The following is a 20,420-nucleotide window of genomic DNA, read 5'->3' as shown; positions in this document are numbered from 1 at the left end:
TCCATATTCAAGACAGATATTAGTTGAAAGAAGAGACTGCAAAAGCATGTCAGGAAGAAGCAATTACATTTTGAAGCTCTGGGATATTAACGTGGTGTGAAGCCATCCCGGTTCAGAGCAAGAATGGCTTATTCAAGGATAGCAAATTCTATAGAAAAACTGCACTAATACTTTTGGAACGTTGCATTTTAGATTGTCCTTACTCTAAATATCTCTTATGTTATTCCCTTTTAGCTGACATTTGCAACCCACATGGTGCTTAAAAGGTATACTGCTAATCTCCCTCCAGAATCTGACAGGCCTTAAAAATTATAATCAGGTAACAAGAGTCCACGTAGATTCTGAATAAAATCCATCACTCGCAAAGAACTGAAGAAGATACCGCTACTATTTCTGATGGACCGTCAGATAAACAACGTGCGCTGCCTACTGGCTCTGTACCAATGAACTAGTAAACCACCCCTGAGGATGCCCCAATTTTCCCAAAGTTAAGAAAGCATTGACAGCTTGCTAAGGAGACAGAGCTAATTTGCATTAAACAGAGCAGACTGCAGTCACCCTCATTTGCAACACAAATGTGAAGGAAACTATAGGTGTCAGTATGCAATGCTTTTTCTTGATTCCAACAGCTCTGATCAGGACACAGCATGGGATGTTGGGGCCTATAGTCTCCACATGCTGTATTCTGGCTACCCTTTGACGTACAAACAAGGAAGCAGGTGGTCAGAGCCATGTTAGCTTCTGATGCCTTCAAAATAGGAGAACAGAGATTGAAATAATCTTTTCTGAATTGAAACAGACGAGTTGCTGGGAAAGATTTATTTTAGAGTTAGAAAAAAGTTTAAAACTACTAACGTGGTAAATGGGGAACTATACAAGCAAGTACTTGAGATTATTCCTTTTTAATACCTAGTAATAAGGCTTTAAGAGGAAACACAGTAAATGCAACCTTCATCAAAAGATACAGTTTAGGAGGTTAGTCACGTCGATGGCTGCCAGTACTAGTTTTTTTAGTAATTAAAAATCCAGCAACTTTCATAAAGCTAAATCCAACAATTAAGTATTCTTTAGGCAAACTGGCTAAAATATTTATTTCTATATTCCACTATGTAAGTGTTCTCTGCTCAAGGCAAGTTCTCGAGGCAAAATCCCATTGTTAACACCCCGAATCCCTTTGACTCCCAGCCTACCACCTAGTGCAAGTGCCTTGTTCCTATCTGAGCATACAGGGTCACTAGACATATACAGCCATAATCATGAGAAATCTGTAGTTTAAAACTAGATTTGCTGATAGAATATTCTCTGGTACCTGGAACTAATTTCTGCAAGGGTGCTGTTTAAATTGACTTTCTGTGTGTCCTCATTTAAGCTGTGCTAATGCTAGCAGCGTTGTAGCCCTGTTTGGTCTCAGGATATTAGAAAGACCAGGTGGATGAAGTTATAGCTTTTATTGACAAACTTCTGTTTGGGAAAGAGACAAGCTTTTGAGCTATGCACAGCTCTTCTTCAGGTCTGAGAAAGGTACTCAGAGTGTCACAGCTAAATTCAAGGCAGAACAGATTGTTTAGCATAAGTAGTTAACACATTCAAAGAGACCATTTAAGGTGACGTGGCCCATTAAACAATTACAACCCATACTTCATGGGGACCACTCCCTGAGAGAAATCTTTCCCAAATCCCCTCTTCTGGCCTTCAAGCAATGCCTCTACCTTGCCTAAGGAATGATCATCATCAGAAGCAAGCTTCTCACAGACCAGGAGACACCAACCAAAGCAGCACCAGACCCTGCCAAAACAACAGATGAAACACTTGCAGACATATCTCCACTGCTTTTATGATCAATACCCCCAACAACTATGTACATGAAACCAGACAATTACTATGCTCTCCAATGAAATCACACAGAAAAGTGATAAAAACAGAAACACCCTATCACCTGTGGGCGAACACTTTTCACAAAACTATCACTGCATAACTCACCTCTCATTCTCATCCTCAGAGGAAACCTAAACTACACCTTCAAAAGACGAGCTTGGGAGCTTAAATTCATAACTTTGTTAGACACCAAAAATCATGATTTTAATAAAGACACTGTAACCCACTAACCCCATTTTTTTTGTCCTTGACAGCGGAGGTATTAACAGGCCACTTCACCTTGAATGGTCTCTTAGAATATGTGTTAACTACTTATGATAAACGATCAGTTCCATTTTGTATTTAGCTGCCACTCTCTGAGTACCTTTTTCAGACCTGAAGAAAAGCGGTGTGTAACTCAAAAGCAAGCCTCTTTCACCAACAGAAGCTTGTCCAATAAAAGTTATTACCTCACCCAGATTGTCTCTCTCATACTATCAGGCAGTTACAAGTTACCCCTCCATAAGATGCATCAACAATAACGACCCACAATTTATGTCTTCTGAACTGCTAAACATTTTTAGTGCTTTGACAACAATGTTAGAAGAAAGTACCAAAAAAAAAAAAATGTAGTAAATCTTGTCTAATAAAGTTCAGTTTCATTCACTATCCAAAAAACTTTTACCCCCCCCCCAAAATTTTTCCAGATTGTTGTGTTAAAAGCTCCAATCTCTAAATTATACTGCAAAAATGCAGTCTTCATAGCTTAAGGGGAGAGTGAGTTTTCACCTACACTCACACTGCTAGCACTGAACCCAACAAGAAGGTGAGGGGAAATCAAAGAACCAGCAGTACTGAATTCTAAAATTAATTTTTTTTTTAAACCTGTCCTGGTTAACAATCAAGCTTTTATTTGGCAGGTGGGAAGAAGGTATTTTTTGCAAAAGGCCCATAATAAAATACTCGTTACTCCAAAAGGTTAAAACCAAAATTAATCGGTAGCAGTTACCAGGAGGCAACTGGTATAAATTTATGCTAAATCAAATAAAATCAATTATTTTTAAAAATGGTAGTAAGCTGTTTTCCCTTACCCATTCCCTGCAGTACTGGAGCTGGCTGGAGAATGGCTCAGAGAGGTGCTGCCGGCACAAGGACTTTTCTTAGTGGACAGATCAAGCACTCCGTCTGCAGAGACATAAGAATCACTTGAGGAGGAAAAGAAGCAGGAGCAAACTGTAATTTCCCTTAGGTAAAATAAACATGTTGGGGGACTAGATGGTACAGTGGCTTAACACACTGGCTTTTCATCACTGGAGAGTTGGAGTCACTTCCCAATTTGGTTACACATGATGGCTTCCTTTTAGTCCTCATCGCAGTCACTACATAGACTGGCAGAGTTTGGCAGAATTGACTTCTCTTTACTAGGAGAGGAAAAGGACTAGAGCACCAGATAATGTTAACAGTTAGATGCATACTACAGCATCACCAAACACAAAAGGTTCCAAAATCAAGAATAAGACTCCCAAAAAATCATGATATCGGCTTTAATATAAGGGTTAAAAATTCTTTGCTTTTTGGTCTGACTCTGGATTTCTGGGCCCATGGGGAATTTGCATGGGATAATTCAATCGCAAATGAACACCCAGAAATGCAAGCTCCCTGTTCAACTGCTAGGAATGCAACTTTACCTTTCTCTCCTACTCCATGATGAAGTGTCCCAGTGGGGAAGCTGTCAACCTCTCCCTTTTCTGCCTCCCTCCACATACTCCATGCCCCAGAACAGTTTCCTGCTACAACCACATTCTTGTTCCTTTCCATTCCCATGCCTCCCTCCATATTCTCTTGTCCCTCACACCTCAATCTCCCTCTCTGTTCCCCCACTTCACATACACATTTCCTAACATTAAAAAGTTTCCTGACCAGTTTCCAGACCACAGAGAATGGGGAAGCCATCTTTGCTAAGGAAAGCCTGACCTCAATCCCATTGGAAACAATGGGAGACTTTGGCCATTTGTAATAAAAACAACTTTTTGTGAGACAAGCCCAGATGCCTGAGATTACTGGCAACTCTGAAACATGGGGCTTATGGGCAAGGCAAAGAGGAGAGTTACCACAGCTACTTGCCCATGGTATGTCTAGCTTGAATAAGTACCATCAATTCTTATAAAAAGAACAGGAGTACTTGTGGCACCTTAGAGACTAACCAATTTATTAGAGCATAAGCTTTCGTGGACATACAGAGCTCTGTATGCATCCGAAGAAGAAGGCTGTAGTCCACGAAAGCTTATGCTCTAATAAATTTGTTAGTCTCTAAGGTGCCACAAGTCCTCCTGTTCTTTTTGCGGATACAGACTAACACGGCTGCTACTCTGAAACCTATCAATTCTTATGTTCATGATGAAATATATTAAAATGCAGGGGAGTTCTCAGGTTGTCTCAAACTGCCCATGTGACATATATGTATTTTGTTTTATTTCCCAGCCCCTCCTCTTTCAGCACATTGTTCTATACACTCTGTTTGGAAATGTAGCATAATCCAAATTTAAGTAAACAGGCTTCTAGTTTTGAATGTAGCAATACCCAGACACAATGTGTTTATAGAAGTACAATAACATAGTGAAACAGCATTCCCTTCTCAAGCAAATCTACTAAGGGCTGGTCTACACCAGGAATTTACATCGGCATAACTGCGTTTCTCAGGGGTGTGAAAATCCCCCCCCCCTTTCGCCCCCACAGAGATGTAGCTATACTGACCTATCCCCCGGTGGAGGCAGTGCTAGGTGGATGGAAGAATTCTTAGCTACCACCTCTTGGGGAAGTGAATTCCGAGCAATGACAGGAGAACTCTCCCATCGGTGTAAGTAGTGTCTACACTGAAGTGCTACAACACTGCAGCTGCACCATTGTCGTGTTTTAAGTGTAGTCATGGAGCATGACTGCTTCAAAGGAAGCCACATCCATCCCCCCTCTGCCAGGAGGGTCACCACGACATGAGGGTGAGGGGGATCCTTCAGAGTGTTCCCCATCATTAGCCACAGGGGGATAGCTATGAATCATCTAATTTCCCCCTACACTCCTTCAAAACAAAGATATACCAAAATGGCACCACTGGAACTGCTCCAAGAGAGTCTGTTAAATACATCATTACAATAGGGTTTTTTGCCACATTCATTATCTGTCATGTAGCAATGTGAACTATAATACATACTTGTATGGATTAATCACATAACTGCGAATAATTATGGAATTACAACATGCATGCACACAGTAAAAGTGTTATGAACATTTATAAATTCACTTGAAGTTTTTCTATATCTTGGCAGATAACAACAGCAACAAAAGCAATTCATCCATTTTCTGAACAACCTATCAATAAATACTTTGTTTTTCAGCACACATTTCTGTAATTAAAAGAGCTAAGACAAAAACCCTCTGTACCAGTCTTTCAGGCGAGGGACTAGGAAGAAAACGGACCTTGTAATGACCTGAATAGTTGAACTCATTTCTCTATAATTTTGCAAGAAGATCCATTCCCGTGATTGAGATTTTTATACCAAATTTAGCCCAGAGCAAACTTCTGTTGGCTGAGTTACAATGTACTGGCACTACCACAGTCTTCATTACAACAGCTCTCTGCTGCCACGGTTAACTTAAGAAGTGACATGACCATTTACAGTAAGTGACATCAATGGTATTTGTTCATGACACTGTTTCCAGGATATGTTTTGTTTTAACCTTCTTATCAAAACCTCCATAAATGTGTCTCTCACAATGAATATTAGAAAGATGTCTGCAGTACCCAAAATTAATTGTACATAAAAATAGCAAAAGGCTTTAAACATGAATCCTTTTTAGTAGGTGTATTTAAAGGCAGTGATTTTCAAAATAACCTTTCCCAATATGGGGTACGCAGGCCTACCCTATTTTTCATGCAATCATTTCAGACATCTTTTATTGACACATCCTCACAAAGTTCAAAGGGTTAATCTGAATCATATCAGTCCTGTTAAAAGCTCCTCTGCATTGGACACAATGATCCCCTCTATTCAATACAGTTTCAGGAAAGAAGAGACAAAATGTTCAGCTATTACAATGGTGTTCGGAGAATTTGTTCTTTAAAAGCAGTTTGACAGAAAGCAAGGTTATCCATTTAACACAAGCTCGGCAGCACTGCACTATAGAAGATATTCAGTCTGTACTCTGCAAAGTATTTTTTATGTACAAAAATAAACTTCTGCTAAATACATAAAGAAGGAAACCATTGTATACCTTGTACAGGGGTTCCATTTTTTTATCCTGCATTCACTAAGCAACGTGCCATACAGTAACTAGCATTTCAAAAACATACTGCTTCTAATCCAAGCCAAACACGATTCAGGACTACTGTTCTGACCAAATAAAATAAGATAACATTATACATAAAGCTTCCTAACTCTCTGATCTTGCCTTATCAGCAGGTACATAAACAAACACACTACACATGTTCATAGCATAGCTCTCCTTGTAACAGTACCCTTGTTGCTAGAGTCAGTTTGGAGCCTTGTCAACAACTTTTCTCCTCTTGCATTAAAGGCACATAGATTTTTATAGCCTCCAATTTTTCAGCAACTTCCTTCTCCCACCCCATCACATCCAATCAGTCACTACATTATGCACTGCATTATGGGGTCTACATCTTTGCCATTCTGTGTTTCAATTAACAGTTTACACTTCTAATTCTTCCCTTCTTTGTGCCAACAATGCCTCTAGCATATTGGAACTGAATGCAAGATACTTTTGGTAATAGTCATACCTTGTTCACTAGGTTCTGACTGAGACTTTCTGACAGTAAGGTCCAGAGGCGAGTCTTGGTCAGCCATGAGAAGTTTGCTGAGCACAGGGTTCTGAGCAGTTGCAGCCGTGGGAGAGGAGGCGACCAGAGATGCTTTCAGCAGGCTTTGGTTCTTTGTGCTATTGGGCTGGCTGGAGTCCTGAGTAGAGCTATTTTTTGAGGTATATTCAGCAGCAAACTGTCGGATCATTCGCTGCATGATCTCCCGGGCCACTAGGGGAATATTGGGGTCAGAGACCCCAGGACTGTCTGTAAACATTAGAGATTTTTTTTAAAGGAAGAATTTTACAAGTAAAACTTTGAAATCAAAACATTACATTTCATTCTCTAGATTTTCTTAACGATGCAATACTTCCTTCAAGGAAACGCAACTTATTCTTAAGATACCTAAATAACAAAGTGTTGCTATTTATAACACAGATCCTCAATAGAACACCATTCCTACAAGATTTAAGTAATATTTCCTAAACTTTGTTTTCCAATAAGTATATCCCAAATGGACCTTTGAGAGGGGTTGGGGGTGAAAGGAGAATCAGAATCATGAAGGAAAATGTACAGTAATCATTTTAAACAGAAGTTTGTTACAAAAAACAGAACAGGTTTATGGTGGAAGAGTGGAGTAACTTACCTGCAGTAAGTTACCTGGAGTATTTTAGAATACAGATATTCAGGCCTGCCTGTAGAGGCTAAGGCTTGGTCTACACTACCCCCCTAATTCGAACTAAGGTACGCAACTTCAGCTACGTGAATAACGTAGCTGAAGTCGAAGTACCTTAGTTCGAACTTACCTTGGTCCACACTCGGCAGGCAGGCTCCCCCGTCGACTCCGCGGTACTCCTCTCGCCGAGCTGGAGTACTGCAGTCGACGGCGAGCACTTCCGAGTTCGACTTATCGCGTCCAGACTAGACGCGATAAGTCGAACCCAGAAGTTCGATTGCCAGCCGCCGAACTAGCGGGTAAGTGTAGCCAAGGCCTTAGACTTTAAGAACTTAGGTGTATTTTTATCACTTAGCTAGTTACAGGGGTATAAAAACAAAGAATCAAAACCACAGTCGGCCTGTGTCTGGGCCTTGTCTCCCTAGGAGAGTCTGAGGCCTGGTTCTTAGGCTCAGGCCTTTGGCTAAGCAGCAGAGGCAGCCATAAGCGGGGAAGCGACCGGTCACATCCTCACCTCCCAAACCCGTCACACTGAAATAAGGTGGGGTTGGACTGTCAGGAAGACGATCCCGTCCTGATAGTGCCCAGCACCACCAGAGAAAGAAACAGAACTGAGGATGGTTAAAGAAAACCTAGTTTGATAACATCCTGTCTGGCAAGAAATCACGTATCAGTGCTTGTGAAACCCTCATTTCTGTATGTTTTATCTTTATGGCCCGCACTTTTCTATTGTTAATCTGTCTGCTATGTTACGTTAGGATTGGTTAGTTAAATTTCAGTAAAATGATTGGTTAAGGTATAGCTGAGAATATTACTATATAAATTGGGGTCAAACAGGAAGTGGGGGGGAAGGGAAATTGGAATCATGTTTGCTATGGGGGGGAACGGGAACAGGGACACAGGCAAGGCTCTGTGGTGTCAGAGCTGGGAAGGAGGACGTGGGGTAAACGCTCTGCGGGGCCACAGCTGGGAACAGAACACTGGGGAACAGACCCTATCAGCGTATAAAAATAAGCCCGAATGGTGTGAAGGGCTTCGGAATATGCATGTTTGGAAACTAACTCCAATAAACATTGCATTGTTTGCACTTCGGACTTCTAGTCTTCTGCTTTCTGTCTACGTGACAAGAACCAGGAGAGAGGGTGAAGGGACAGCCCTCTAACAGAGTAACTTCCCCAAAAGCACAGTGGTACCCAATAAATATCCCCATGAGTGGGGCCTTATTTCTCTGGGTCACAGACTCCAAAGTAATTCCATCTAAAAAGCCAAGAGAAGTTCTAGGAATCCTTTCCATCCCTTCATACACAGTCACTGCAGCATGAGGTTTATTATTGAGTGAAGTCCTCTAATACGAAAGATGCCGAATAAAAACTAACACTATTTTTAAAACAGGTGCTAAGCAACTAATAAGGAATGTGATCTGGGGAAAACAAGAAATAAATTTTATTTATTTATATTAAAAACACCAGTGTTTGTACAGGGCATATCAGAACAAAGCCCCAATTCTGTCTGGAGGTTTGGGGACTAGTTCAATACAGATACATTTTACAATATTATTACGGTTTTAGATTAGTCATGCTTTGTGGACAGGCAGCAGATCCACAACTACTGCATCAGAGAAACTAAGAAGTCCTGCTACACCAGCTCGCAGACACCTCCTTGTGTTTAATTTGGCCACAGAACAAGTACTCCTGGTGATTTCTGAAGCTTTTAAGACTCAATTTTCATTATATGATCATATGTAATATTCAGATAAGTCTGTGCAATAGAAAAACAAGTTTTTAAAACTTCAAAAAGGGCTACTTGTAGCCAATGTAATGAATCTTCAAATGGAGAAGGAAAAAAACAAACAGTAAGTGCTCATTTACCCTTAATAGCTGCAATCTGTTTTAGTTGTCTGCCTAGGTTAAAATGTTTTTGTTCTAGAGAAAAAGGAGAGGGGAATAATATTATGTGCTGCATATTTCAATGAATATAGTGTTGCAAGTTTTGCTCTTCCACTACCTTTTTTGTCATCTCTTGTATTAAAAATAAAAGATTCATGGGGCAAGAACCTGCCATTTTATTTGTCTGTAAAATATCAGTATGTGGACTTGAACCAGGGTGGATAAAAATCAATGATTTAAAAAAAAATAAAAATAAAAATAAAAATCTGATTTTTTTTTATTTAAATCGGATTTTTTTGATAAAATGCTTTTTGCAGAAAAAAACCTATCTAAAGATAGTTTGAATTAAGATACATTATAGCTCAAAGATATCTCATCATGGAATAGAGATTATAAATTCTAATTCTATAGTCTGAGACAATATATTCATGTCATGTTTAAGAAAAGTTTTCTAAACGAGTTCCAATAGTTCATGGATTAGGGACCCAATCTTACGGGGTTCCAGGGACTTCTGTATAGATTATTTAGGTTAATCTTTCTATCTACCCAATGGGACTCAGCGTTCAGTCTAGAACAGGGGTTCTCAAACTGGGGGTTGGGACCCCTCAAGGGGCCGTAAGGTTATTACATGGGGGATCACAAGCTGTCAGCCTCCACCCCAAACCTCACTTTGCCTCCAGCATTTATAATGGTGTTAAATATATGAAAAAGTGTTATTAATGTATAAGGGGGGGGGGTCGTCACACTCAGAGGCTTGCTGTGTGAAAGGAGTCACCAGTACAAAAGTCTGAGAACCCCTCGCCTAGAAGGGACAGGCAGTAGAAACAAAAGTGAAACTGTTTGAGCAGCATATTCCAGAAGTCTTGAGGTCTTTCTGAGTGTAGCCTTCATTGATTTGAGATCTACCATACCGTTCTCTCACTAGAAGGAAAAACCTATAATGGCAGCAGGCCCTAAAAGAGACCCAGTTTGGGAATATTTTAATGAAGTTCCTCTACCTGTGGGTAAGACAGGCATGCGTGCAAAATGCAAACAGTGCAACAAAGAAATGCAAGGCCTGGTTGCCCAAATGAAACAACATCATGAGATATGCGTCTGACGAAGTGGGTATTCACCCAAGAAAGCTTATGCTCCAATACGTCTGTTAGTCTACAAGGTGCCACAGGACTCTTTGTCGCTTTTTACAGATCCAGACTAACACTGCTATCCCTTTGATACTTGACATCATGAGAAATGTTCTTTTTCAGGAGGAAACTGCATTGAAGATGATGAAAGGAATATGTTTGAACGTGCAGGATCTTCAGGTTGATAAACTTTTTTATTTCATACTTCTTTCTTAAGGACTGCCTGTCTTCCTTCTGGACTATTCTTGAATTCTCATATTTGAGCAAAAAATATAGTTGTTACTCTATGGTACTATAATTTTAGATGCAGTTGTGATAAAAAATGAATAGTTGAAATAGGCAGATCTTCCTTTTACAATTTCACCTTTAAAGTAGTACTGTCAGTGAATGCAATGAGTAATACTAAATGAGCATTATGGTAATAATAATTAAATAACTGCATTGACTTATTTTGTTTATGAGAATCCATCCTCAACATACAGGATTCTGAAGACTATCCACCTTCAAGATCATCATCATTTTCTATAGTTTCAGAGTTATCTGCCAACGATAGAGTTTCAGTCACATCATGTATGTCACATAGCCACAGTATATCACCTGTAGCAAAAAGGAAAAAAAATCTCCATCATCCAGAAACAATATAAGTTTCTGATAAGAACCAGCATATTACAAAAAGAGGTAACTGATGAAGAAATTGCCTGGTTTGTTTATGCAACAAATTCTCCTTTCCGTATGATTGAGAACCCACACTTCATTAACAGGGTTCAGTCATTAAGACCAGGATACAGTCCACCCAACAGAGCAGATGTCACAGGCAAATTGCTGGATAAAGTGCATGAAAGAGAAATTGAGCAATGTGCAAAAGGTCTAGAGGGTAAAATTGTTACCTGAGTCTTGATGGGTGGAGCAATGTCCACAATGATCCTGTTGTATGTGCTTGTGTGACAACAGAAGAAGGGAATGTCTTCCTTACAGAAACAATTGATACAGCAGGAAATGCACACACAGCAGAATACTTACAAGAAGTAGCAGTAAAAGCTATAACAAACTGTGAAAAAAAATTCAAATGTCTAGTACGCAGCTTGGTAACAGACAATCCTGCAAATGTATCCAAGATGAGAAGAAATTATTTAGGAGAGAGCGAAGAGAGTCCCAAACTAATAACATATGGTTGCAGTGCTCATTTGATGCACCTCCTAGTCAAAGACTTCAGTGTTCCAGAAATAAAGGTTAATGTTGTTGAAATTGCAAAATACTTCCATAACAACCACTTTGCAGCAGCTGCTCTGAAAAAAGTGGGAGGAACCAAGCTAACTCTCCCACAAGACATGCGATGGAACTCAGTAGTGGACTGTTTTGAGCACTATATCAAGAACTGGCCTAATCTGATGACAGTTTATGAACAAAATCATGAAAAAATAGATGGCACTGACACAGCCAAAGTTCTCAACATTGGGCTTAAGAGAAATGTTGAACACATGCTGAGTACCCTGAAGCCTATTTCTGTAGCCTTGAACAAAATGCAGGGAAATAGCTGTTTTATTGCTGACGCTGTTGAAATTTGGAAGGAACCAAGTGAGATCTTAAAAAGAGAAATAAGCAATGAGAGAGTTAAATTACAAGCATTAAAAAAACGAATGGGACAAGCACTATCTCCAGCTCATTTTCTTGAAAATATTCTCAATACTCGGTACCAGGGTCAAACCTTAACTTCTGAAGAAGAGGAGTTGGCTATGACATGGACATCCAGCAACCATCCCTCCATAATGCCATCTATAATAAACTTCAGAGCTAAGGGTGAACCATTCAAGAAATAAAGAGTCCTGTGGCACCTTATAGACTAACAGAAGTACTGGAGCATAAGCTTTCGTGGCTGAATACCCACTTCGTCCGACACATGAAGAAATATATGTTTGCTGATGATGTTTTAAAGAAAGTCACACCAGTGAACTGGTGGAAGTCACTTAACCACTTGGATTCAGAAACTGTTGAAGTGATCATCTCACTTTTGACAGCAGTAGCTTCTTCTGCCAGTGTAGAAAGAATATTTTCTTCCTTTGGACTAATTCATTCCAAATTGAGAAATTGTTTGGGACCTGAAAAAGCAGGACAGCTTGTTTTTCTTTTCCAGATTATGAACAAACAGGAAAATGAAGGTGAAGACGACTGAGTTAGCTGCAGAAGCCAATATTTTAAGTTTCTCATGTTGACCTGGCTGACATAGTCGATTTAATTTTTTTTACAAATATTTCATTTAACTATTTTAATTAAAAACTACTTTAACAAAAACAAACCTGATTTTAAAAAACTTGAATGTTTAACTAAATTCAAAAATTCATATGCTTGTTTTGTTAAAATATTATATAAATTTGCTGTTGAGGAAAAAAATCCAGAATAAATAACGTTGTTGTTTTAGTTAAATAAAACAATTTAAATGTCTGTCTCGTGATGTTCTCCTCCTAATACAACATGGCAAGAAAATCCACCAAATATTAATGATTAACCTGTTGAATTGGAGATAGTTCACCTCCCAAAGACTTCATAAATATCTGCTTCAATTACCTTTGGTAAATAAAATAACCAAACAATCATTCATTTTCTGATATAGCTGTAAAACTAATCTGAAAATTTTTCAAAATAAATCACTTAAAAATGTATACTGTGTACCTTCTAGAAATAAAACCTACATCTACTTCTGAGTTGTGAAGAATATGTATTAAGGTTATAACAACCAACAAGAATGCACTTTTATGTAGAAATCCATGATTAAATCAAGTCTTCCTGACTAGTGATTTAAATCATGATTTAAATCTCCTTCTTTAGAGGTTTTTAAGGTCAAGCTTGACAAAGCCCTGGCTGGGATGATTTAGTTGGGGATTGGTCCTGCTTTGAGCAGAGGGTTGGACTAGATGACCTCCTGAGGTCCCTTCCAACCCTGATATTCTGTGATTCTATGGTGCATATAGCAAGCCACAATCTAACCCTAAATAAATAATACCAACAACATCTTACTCCCTGTGAAGTTTAGTTCACTATACAATCACATTTCATAATCTTATACTGGTATAATAGTCTTAAACTTCCGAAAGGTTTATGTAAATATTTAATGTATTTCTGTACATTATACTAGCCCTTTATGGAAGTTTTCCTGTAAAGGGCAGGGGACAACAAGAGTTTATCTTGGGCTGAGATGTACCTAAGATTTTAGGTACATAATATACAGGAAACAGACAAGATAGATTCATGAGGCTTACATTGTAACACAGAGGACGTATAAAGGCTCTTTTCACCTAAGGTGAGATCTTCCTTTTCCTCAAGGTTTTATTAAGGCCTATTGAAGGATGTGCAAGATATGTCCAAAGAGAGTAAAAAGAGTCAAAGTTCTTGAAGCCTAGATCTCAGACCCAGACACTGGCAGCAAATATTTTGACACATCCCCTCAAGGTATACATGGGAGGATGCAGAACTCTTCAAAAACATTAAAGCTGCCTGGGGAAATTTCACACGAGGTGGATTACATGCAGATACAGAGTGCCCACAACACAGGGTATAGCTTATAGCTGGATCAATGAACATTTCCAGATAAGGAGAGAAGACACAGAACATACACCTGCCGTCACACATCACTGCAACCTGCAGCTTTAAAGGCACAGACACTGTCCTGTGCCTTCCAAGGTAGAGTGGCTCAAGATAATCTCATTAACTCAGGATAAAGAATTAGGACAGAAGAGCACAAACTACTGAATATAAATGATAAATACAAATAAAATACTCAGCACTTATATAGCACTTTATATATTCAAAGCATTCAACAAACAATTCTCAAATTTAAACGCTAAAGAAGAATAGAGTTGAGCATAACAGCAAGCAGCAGAAGTCTTGCTGATGCAGCTGCACTGTCTCTTCAAGCCAAATGGACACTTCTTTTGGGTACCATTGGTTAATAATTAGAAAATTAAATAATTTTTTACAGTAAAAGTACACATCTAATAAAAGCTTAGAATTTTCTCAAATAGAAAGAAAAATGCTACAGACTGGGGGACTACATAAATGGTCTAAAGCATAGTCCATGAATAAGGCTAAATTTTTATCACGGTTATTTTTAGTAAAAGTCACGAACGGGTCACGGGCAATAAACAAAAATTCACAGCGCCTGTGACCTGTCCGTTAACCGGGGGGCAGGGTCGGTAGGGGGAGGAATGTAGTCCCATTGGGAGCTGCGGGAGAACTGACAGCCCTGGCTCCAGTGGCTGCAGCAGGGGCGCAGCCACAAGGGGCACACAGGCCCCGTTCCAGAACTGGCCGCAGCTGCGGGACAGGGGTGCATGGCCCCAAATACAGTCCCCGCTAAGCCTCGGCCACGGCAGGGGGGCATATGGCCCTGGGAAGCTGCAAGGGGGGCACATGGCCCCCAGTGCAGCCGTCAGGCAGGGGTGCATGACCCCAGCTGCAGCCCTTGGCAAAAGCCGTGGGGCTGGAAGGCACAGCCCCTGCTGCAAACCCTGCCAAACCCAGAACACAGTGGGGCTATGGCGCATGGCCCGGCTGCAGCCCCCGCCAAGCCCAGGACACTGCCAGGCTGGGAAGCATGCTGTTACTGTCATGTAGCTGAACAAACCAAACACAAACACACACTAAACAAAGGCCAAGACAGACAATGAGCTGCATTCTTCAGTCTGCTTGAGCTACAAGTTGACTGTGGCAAATTCTCTTTGCACAGGGGAACTCTCTCTCCCCTCAGTATAGGGGAGCACATGTGCTCCAGAGCTCTGCCGCACCTATCCTCCACTAGTGCGGAGCTTATGGCAGTGGTGTAAGTTAGAGCAATCCCTCTATGGCAATGTTGCTAGGACTTGGCAGTTCAGCCTCAGAGAACTACAGGTCAGATGCAGGGAAGAACTAAGCCCTATATCAGTCAATACACTTACTTCTTTCACATGTCTATTTGGATATCCACACTCTGTCTATTAAAATCTGTTACCAAAAAAAAAAAAGTATTGCATATGCAGAGCACATTATTTTCAGTGGCTAATATTTTATTGTATTAGTCAATCTTTTTTTCAAAATTAGGAGGGTGCTCATTCTTCATTGGGACCTATGTACATGCCACATTTGAAGTTTTCAATTCAATCTTTCTTATACAAGTGCAAAGCACTTGAAAAACTACCTGTTTCCATCCCGGTATAACTCAGAAGGGGTTTAACAGATTTCCTCCAGGCTAATTTTTTTATATTATTTCTGGATTGAGAACGAACATGAGAAATTTAAACCCAAAAAGCAATTTTTGCCTTTAACAAAAAAGGCAAAGCCACTGAAAAGAGGAGCTTGGAATTAAAACTTTATCTCAACTATGACTTTAGTAATGAAATAGCCAACCTTCATATCATCCTACAAGATTTATGTATTTTATGCGATAGATCATTATATCAATTCATCTTTGGAATAGTCATAAAAGAGGGGCTAAAATATGGTTCTCTCTTTAAAACGCCTTAAATAGATGGTTAATAGAAGGGCAGGATGTTGACTGGCTACAGCAATTTCTAATTTGGTTATTTTAAACATAGGCCTTATATTGTCAGCCACCCAGAGCCAATGTAGAATTATTGATTTGGCAGATATTTGCACACATGGGTTATGCTGAGAAGTACATTCAAGACATGTTTAGAGGCAACTTCTGGCCTCCTGTTCCCCAGGTTGGCAGAGGCTGTGGAAGTGAGTTTCCAGCCTTCCAGGGAGAACAGCATAATCTGAATACCTCTTTTACCACAGTGATTCTTCAACTCTTACTGTGCTGATCACTACATGGTCCTCAAAGCATTTAATACTGTGGATCCCTGGGAAGGTCACCACAGACCACCGTTAGAGAACCACTGCTTTAACAATGCTGACTGCAGAACAGACACAGCACTAGAATGGATCTAATGACCACTCATTTTCCATCGAACTCCCCACTCACCCTTGCATTGGGCAAATATTGAACACAGCTCCCTCAAAACACAAAAAAAAACCAAAAACACAAAAACAACCCAGTGCTCCTGCCAGGGTGGCTTTACGCCTTGTAATAGGTGTCTCTCCCAGCCCTTCAGAGAGAAGATGGTTTTCTCTTTACCCTTTTCTAAAACTAAACACATTAAAGGGGTAAAGTAACTGAAAACACCGAATGAATGTTGAAAACGCCAACAGCCCGTCTTTGAGACACTAGTACTGCATGCAAAGGGCCAGGTCAGAGGTGCCATTCTTTCACTAAGACCAACCTTTTCTGTAAAAGACTGCATTGAGGAACTCTTCTGCTTGCCTCTCAAACCGAATGATTTTTGCTTGCTCTTGTCTAAGTAGAGCTTCTTGCCCAGCTTCTGAAGCTGGCTCATCCAGACTGAGTAGGTGTTCCTGGAAAAAAAAAAAAAAGGTAATGAAATGAAATGTTTGTAAGCTCTCTCCCCCTGCCACATTAATAAATCACTCACAGCTATCAAGCACTCTTTAAACCAGCACCATTATAAAAAAAGGGTTTTCAACCAAAACTTTTAGTTTTGCAATGACTGCCTACCCAATAGACCCATCTTGATAATTAAGGTTTAAACCTTAAGTCACATCAACAACAACAAAATCATGAAATGCAGTATGTTGGAAAGGCCAAAATATTAAATATAAACCTAAAGAGGGTAACCAGTGCTTTTCCTAGTATGACAGCAGTAGAGGAAATGAGGGATACCTAGGAAGGAGAAAAGGCTGAATATTTCACCTTGCATTTGGCCAAGAAACTGGCTTCAAACTCTTAATTTTCATTGAGAACTTTTAGTTCTATATGAAATCTAAGATGATAGAATACACAGAAAATAATTCTCATCCCGCCCCCACATTTTGCACAGCTTCCAGGCAAACTGAGCATGAACTGAGCACCGTCTGTTGCAAGACACATAACACCAACTTTTAAATGGAGAATAACCTTCTAGATTCACAATATTGCCATAAAACTGGAATGAACAGAAGACTCACAAGCTCTTGAAATCCCTCTTACAATTCAACTGAGAGCAGCTGGTTGGTTTCAAGAACATTCCAAAACAAAAAGCTTCATTACGATAGAGAGAGAGAGGGGTGTGCATGTGTCACTACAATTTTTATTTAAAAAAAAAAATGTAGTTAAAAAACCTAAAGTCAAAAGTCCAGAAGTGTATTTGTTCATTTATTTTTAATAGTGCAGTTGGTATGAATTATTTGTCAAACCTTAATTATATCAGTTGTACTGCAGTATAGTCACACACTGTCAATTAAATCTTTGCTATAAAATGGGTGGAGACCACTGGATTTTGCAAATTACCATCTTTTCAGTTTAGCAACGTAAGAATTAGCTAGGTTCTCCTATACATAATAATGTTCTATATTTACTTTGTCTCGGAGTAGATTGGTTGAGTTGGGAAGGCATATTCCCTTTTGTGTACAGCCGTGTGTGTGGCGTGTATGCGAATGCGGGGTAGTTCTTTTTAAATGTCATTTTTGCAGATTGTAAGTTTGAGTTGATATTTGTTCATGTTCTATTTGACATTGTTTGGTGCAAGGAAGGTGTTATGACAAATTCATTTTAAGAAGTGTGAAGTGTTATACAAATTAGGTGCAACTCTTTGGATTCTGGGAAGCTGCCAGTGGCACAGAGTTTGGTAGACGTTTCCCAGTTATCTCCCACTAGATACAAAGGCACTTGAAATGAAAGAGGCAGTGCAGCCTAGTGGACAGAGCGCTGGAGTGGCACTCCCAGTGCCATTCCCAGGTCTGCCACTGGCCTGCTGGGTAACTTTAGGCAAATCACTTCATCTCTGGGTGCTTCAGTTCCCCCTCTGTAAAATGGGGATAAAGATACTGACTTCCTTTGTAAAGTACTTTCAGATCTACTGATGAACTGTGCTATATACAAGCTAGGTATTATTATATTTGTGTATTTCATTATTCCTTCCAAATGACTCATTTGTACATTTAATTATTTCAGGCCATTTCTCCAATTTAACAAGATTGTTTTATTTTTGAATGTTCTCATCCAACGCATTTACTATCCCCCTTTGAACATCACATAATCCACAAATTTGCGTAGCGTACTCCTCACTCCATCCTCCAAAACAACTGCTACAAATACATTAAACTTTTCAGTATACTTCAGTTAGAAAGATTGTTTTCTCTCCTTTTAAAAAATGTGTGTGCATCTGACTGCTTGTGAAAGCAAGACTCTCAGCACAGACTAGAGCCAAGAGCAAGGGCAGGCATTTCCCCTAAATAGCTCTGCTAAGGCACCTCAATCTTGACCTGCACCACCCACTGTCAAGCCAATCCTGAGCTTTCCTTGAGCGCAGTCTGCTAGTCATGCTGAGTTATGTGGTGACTGATGTGGACAAAAGAGGACTAGGATCAGAGGACTAAAATCATTTTTACTTCTGATCTCATCAGGGTTTAAACATACATCTCTGGAAGTGCATCAACTCATTGTCCCATCTAGTCCCCCAGACAGAAACAGTAAGGATGGTGATGGGAGATGAGTGAGGGCTTGGAAAGGGGAAGAAGGTACTGACCAAAACCATAAAACTGGACAGTGTTTGCAATTGTTTCCTCCAGGCTGCAATTTCAATTACACAACTCAAATTCTGTAACTACACCCAAACAGCACCAACTCAATCCACCCTGTGCTGTCCAGCTCCCTTCCTAACATCGTCAAAAGGAAGGTGTGAACTGAACGAATAGAACTACTGTGTAAAGCAGTCAGGCCGTACAGGGAGCATTCAAGCTGACTCAAATCTCATGTCTGTGATAGAAGTACAGAATAATTACAGCACTGTTATGGAAATTGCAACCTAGAACTCCCTAAAAGAAGCCAGATAAAGATACAGTTGAAGTAGTTTATTGGAAGGAAGAGAGTTCAAACAAACCAGTACTATTCATAATTAAACTCTGTCCTTCAGCTGAAGACATACACACATGCGCCAAGTGAAATGGCATCCTTTATTATTTAATTAACAATGTACTCTCCAGGGAGCTTTTACTTGAAGTAATAAAATAGATGATTATATACCATACTGTCTGCAGCCCCCTCAAAAATATCACACTTGGTGTTACATATGGCGCTAAGGACACCAGCAAGGGTTGGAATGCTGCATCGGCAGAGCCATGTTTCCATGGGAAAGAAAGCACTTCACATTGCTCAAGCCATTTCTCTGGAGTGGCGCTGCCCAACCACATCCATCTCTCCTCCAGAGGGATGATCTTCATGACACAGAGCCATCATGAAAGGAAGGGAGGGATAAACGGGAAATCCCAAGGGTTCCAAAAAGAGGCTCTAATGTTTAAACCCACAGTGGGCATGGGGAGGAGAACCTACCAATAGGATTATTTTTACCGCATTAACCGGGAAGTTCAAAGTATGATCATACCGATTCCTTTGACACGGTGAGAGAGACAGCAAGATCTACTTGTTAAGAAACACAGCAGGTACAGGGAGCCTTCCTAGCTGCCTTCAGTTACTGTGCTACCAGTTATGAATTCCTACCAATGTGAAGGTCAGACTAGATCAGGAGTTTTCAGGACAAATTTTTTGGTGGCCTCAGAGTGCGGCCACCAACTCTTGCTGGTGGCCACTCTCGCACTTTTTCCTAAAATACTTAATTAGCTTCAGAAAAACAAATAAATATGCACATATACATGTCCAAATTATTGCAATTTATTTCTTGCTAGCTAGTAAATCTGTTGTGAAAAGTGATATTAACAAACATATAAGTATCACTTTTCATAGCAGACTTACTCAGCCCCGGCAAGCCTGGGAACAAATTAAGCCCTGGATGGGGGGGCCAAGGGAGGCAGCGGGGGGCTAGAGCCTGAAGCCCCACCAGCAGAGTCTGAGGCCTGCTGCTGTGCAGCCGGAGCCCGGGACTGGAGCCTGAAGCCCCGCAGCCAGAGCCTGCAACCCCACCCCCCCAGGGCTGAAGCCCAAAGCCTGAGCCCCACCGCCCCTGGGAAAGTGGAGAACCCACTGGGTGCCGGCTCCTCCCGTGCTGTGCCCCAGGTATCTCCAGAGGGTGGCAGAGCCCAAC

The 20,420-nt window shown here is 40.4% G+C and overlaps 1 protein-coding gene across 8 annotated transcripts in view; it reads right to left on the bottom strand.

Moving 5' to 3' along the window:
- LCOR (ligand dependent nuclear receptor corepressor) overlaps positions 1-20,420 on the bottom strand; it is a 92,136-nt gene that overhangs the window by 10,700 nt on the left and 61,016 nt on the right. For all 8 annotated transcript variants that reach the window (XM_065552696.1, XM_065552698.1, XM_065552695.1 and 5 more), the window contains 3 exons: positions 16,608-16,740; positions 6,647-6,934; positions 2,946-3,039 (listed from right to left, as the gene is read on the bottom strand). In XM_065552696.1, coding sequence (XP_065408768.1) covers positions 2,946-3,039; positions 6,647-6,934; positions 16,608-16,740 — 515 coding nt within the window. The remainder of the gene's footprint in view (positions 1-2,945; positions 3,040-6,646; positions 6,935-16,607; positions 16,741-20,420) is intronic.

Source organism: Chrysemys picta, chromosome 7 (assembly GCF_011386835.1).
Source record: "Chrysemys picta bellii isolate R12L10 chromosome 7, ASM1138683v2, whole genome shotgun sequence".
Lineage (NCBI taxonomy): Eukaryota > Metazoa > Chordata > Testudines > Emydidae > Chrysemys > Chrysemys picta.
The sequence above is the reverse complement of the archived record's forward strand: the minus strand, read 5'-3'. Positions and strand labels throughout refer to the sequence as shown.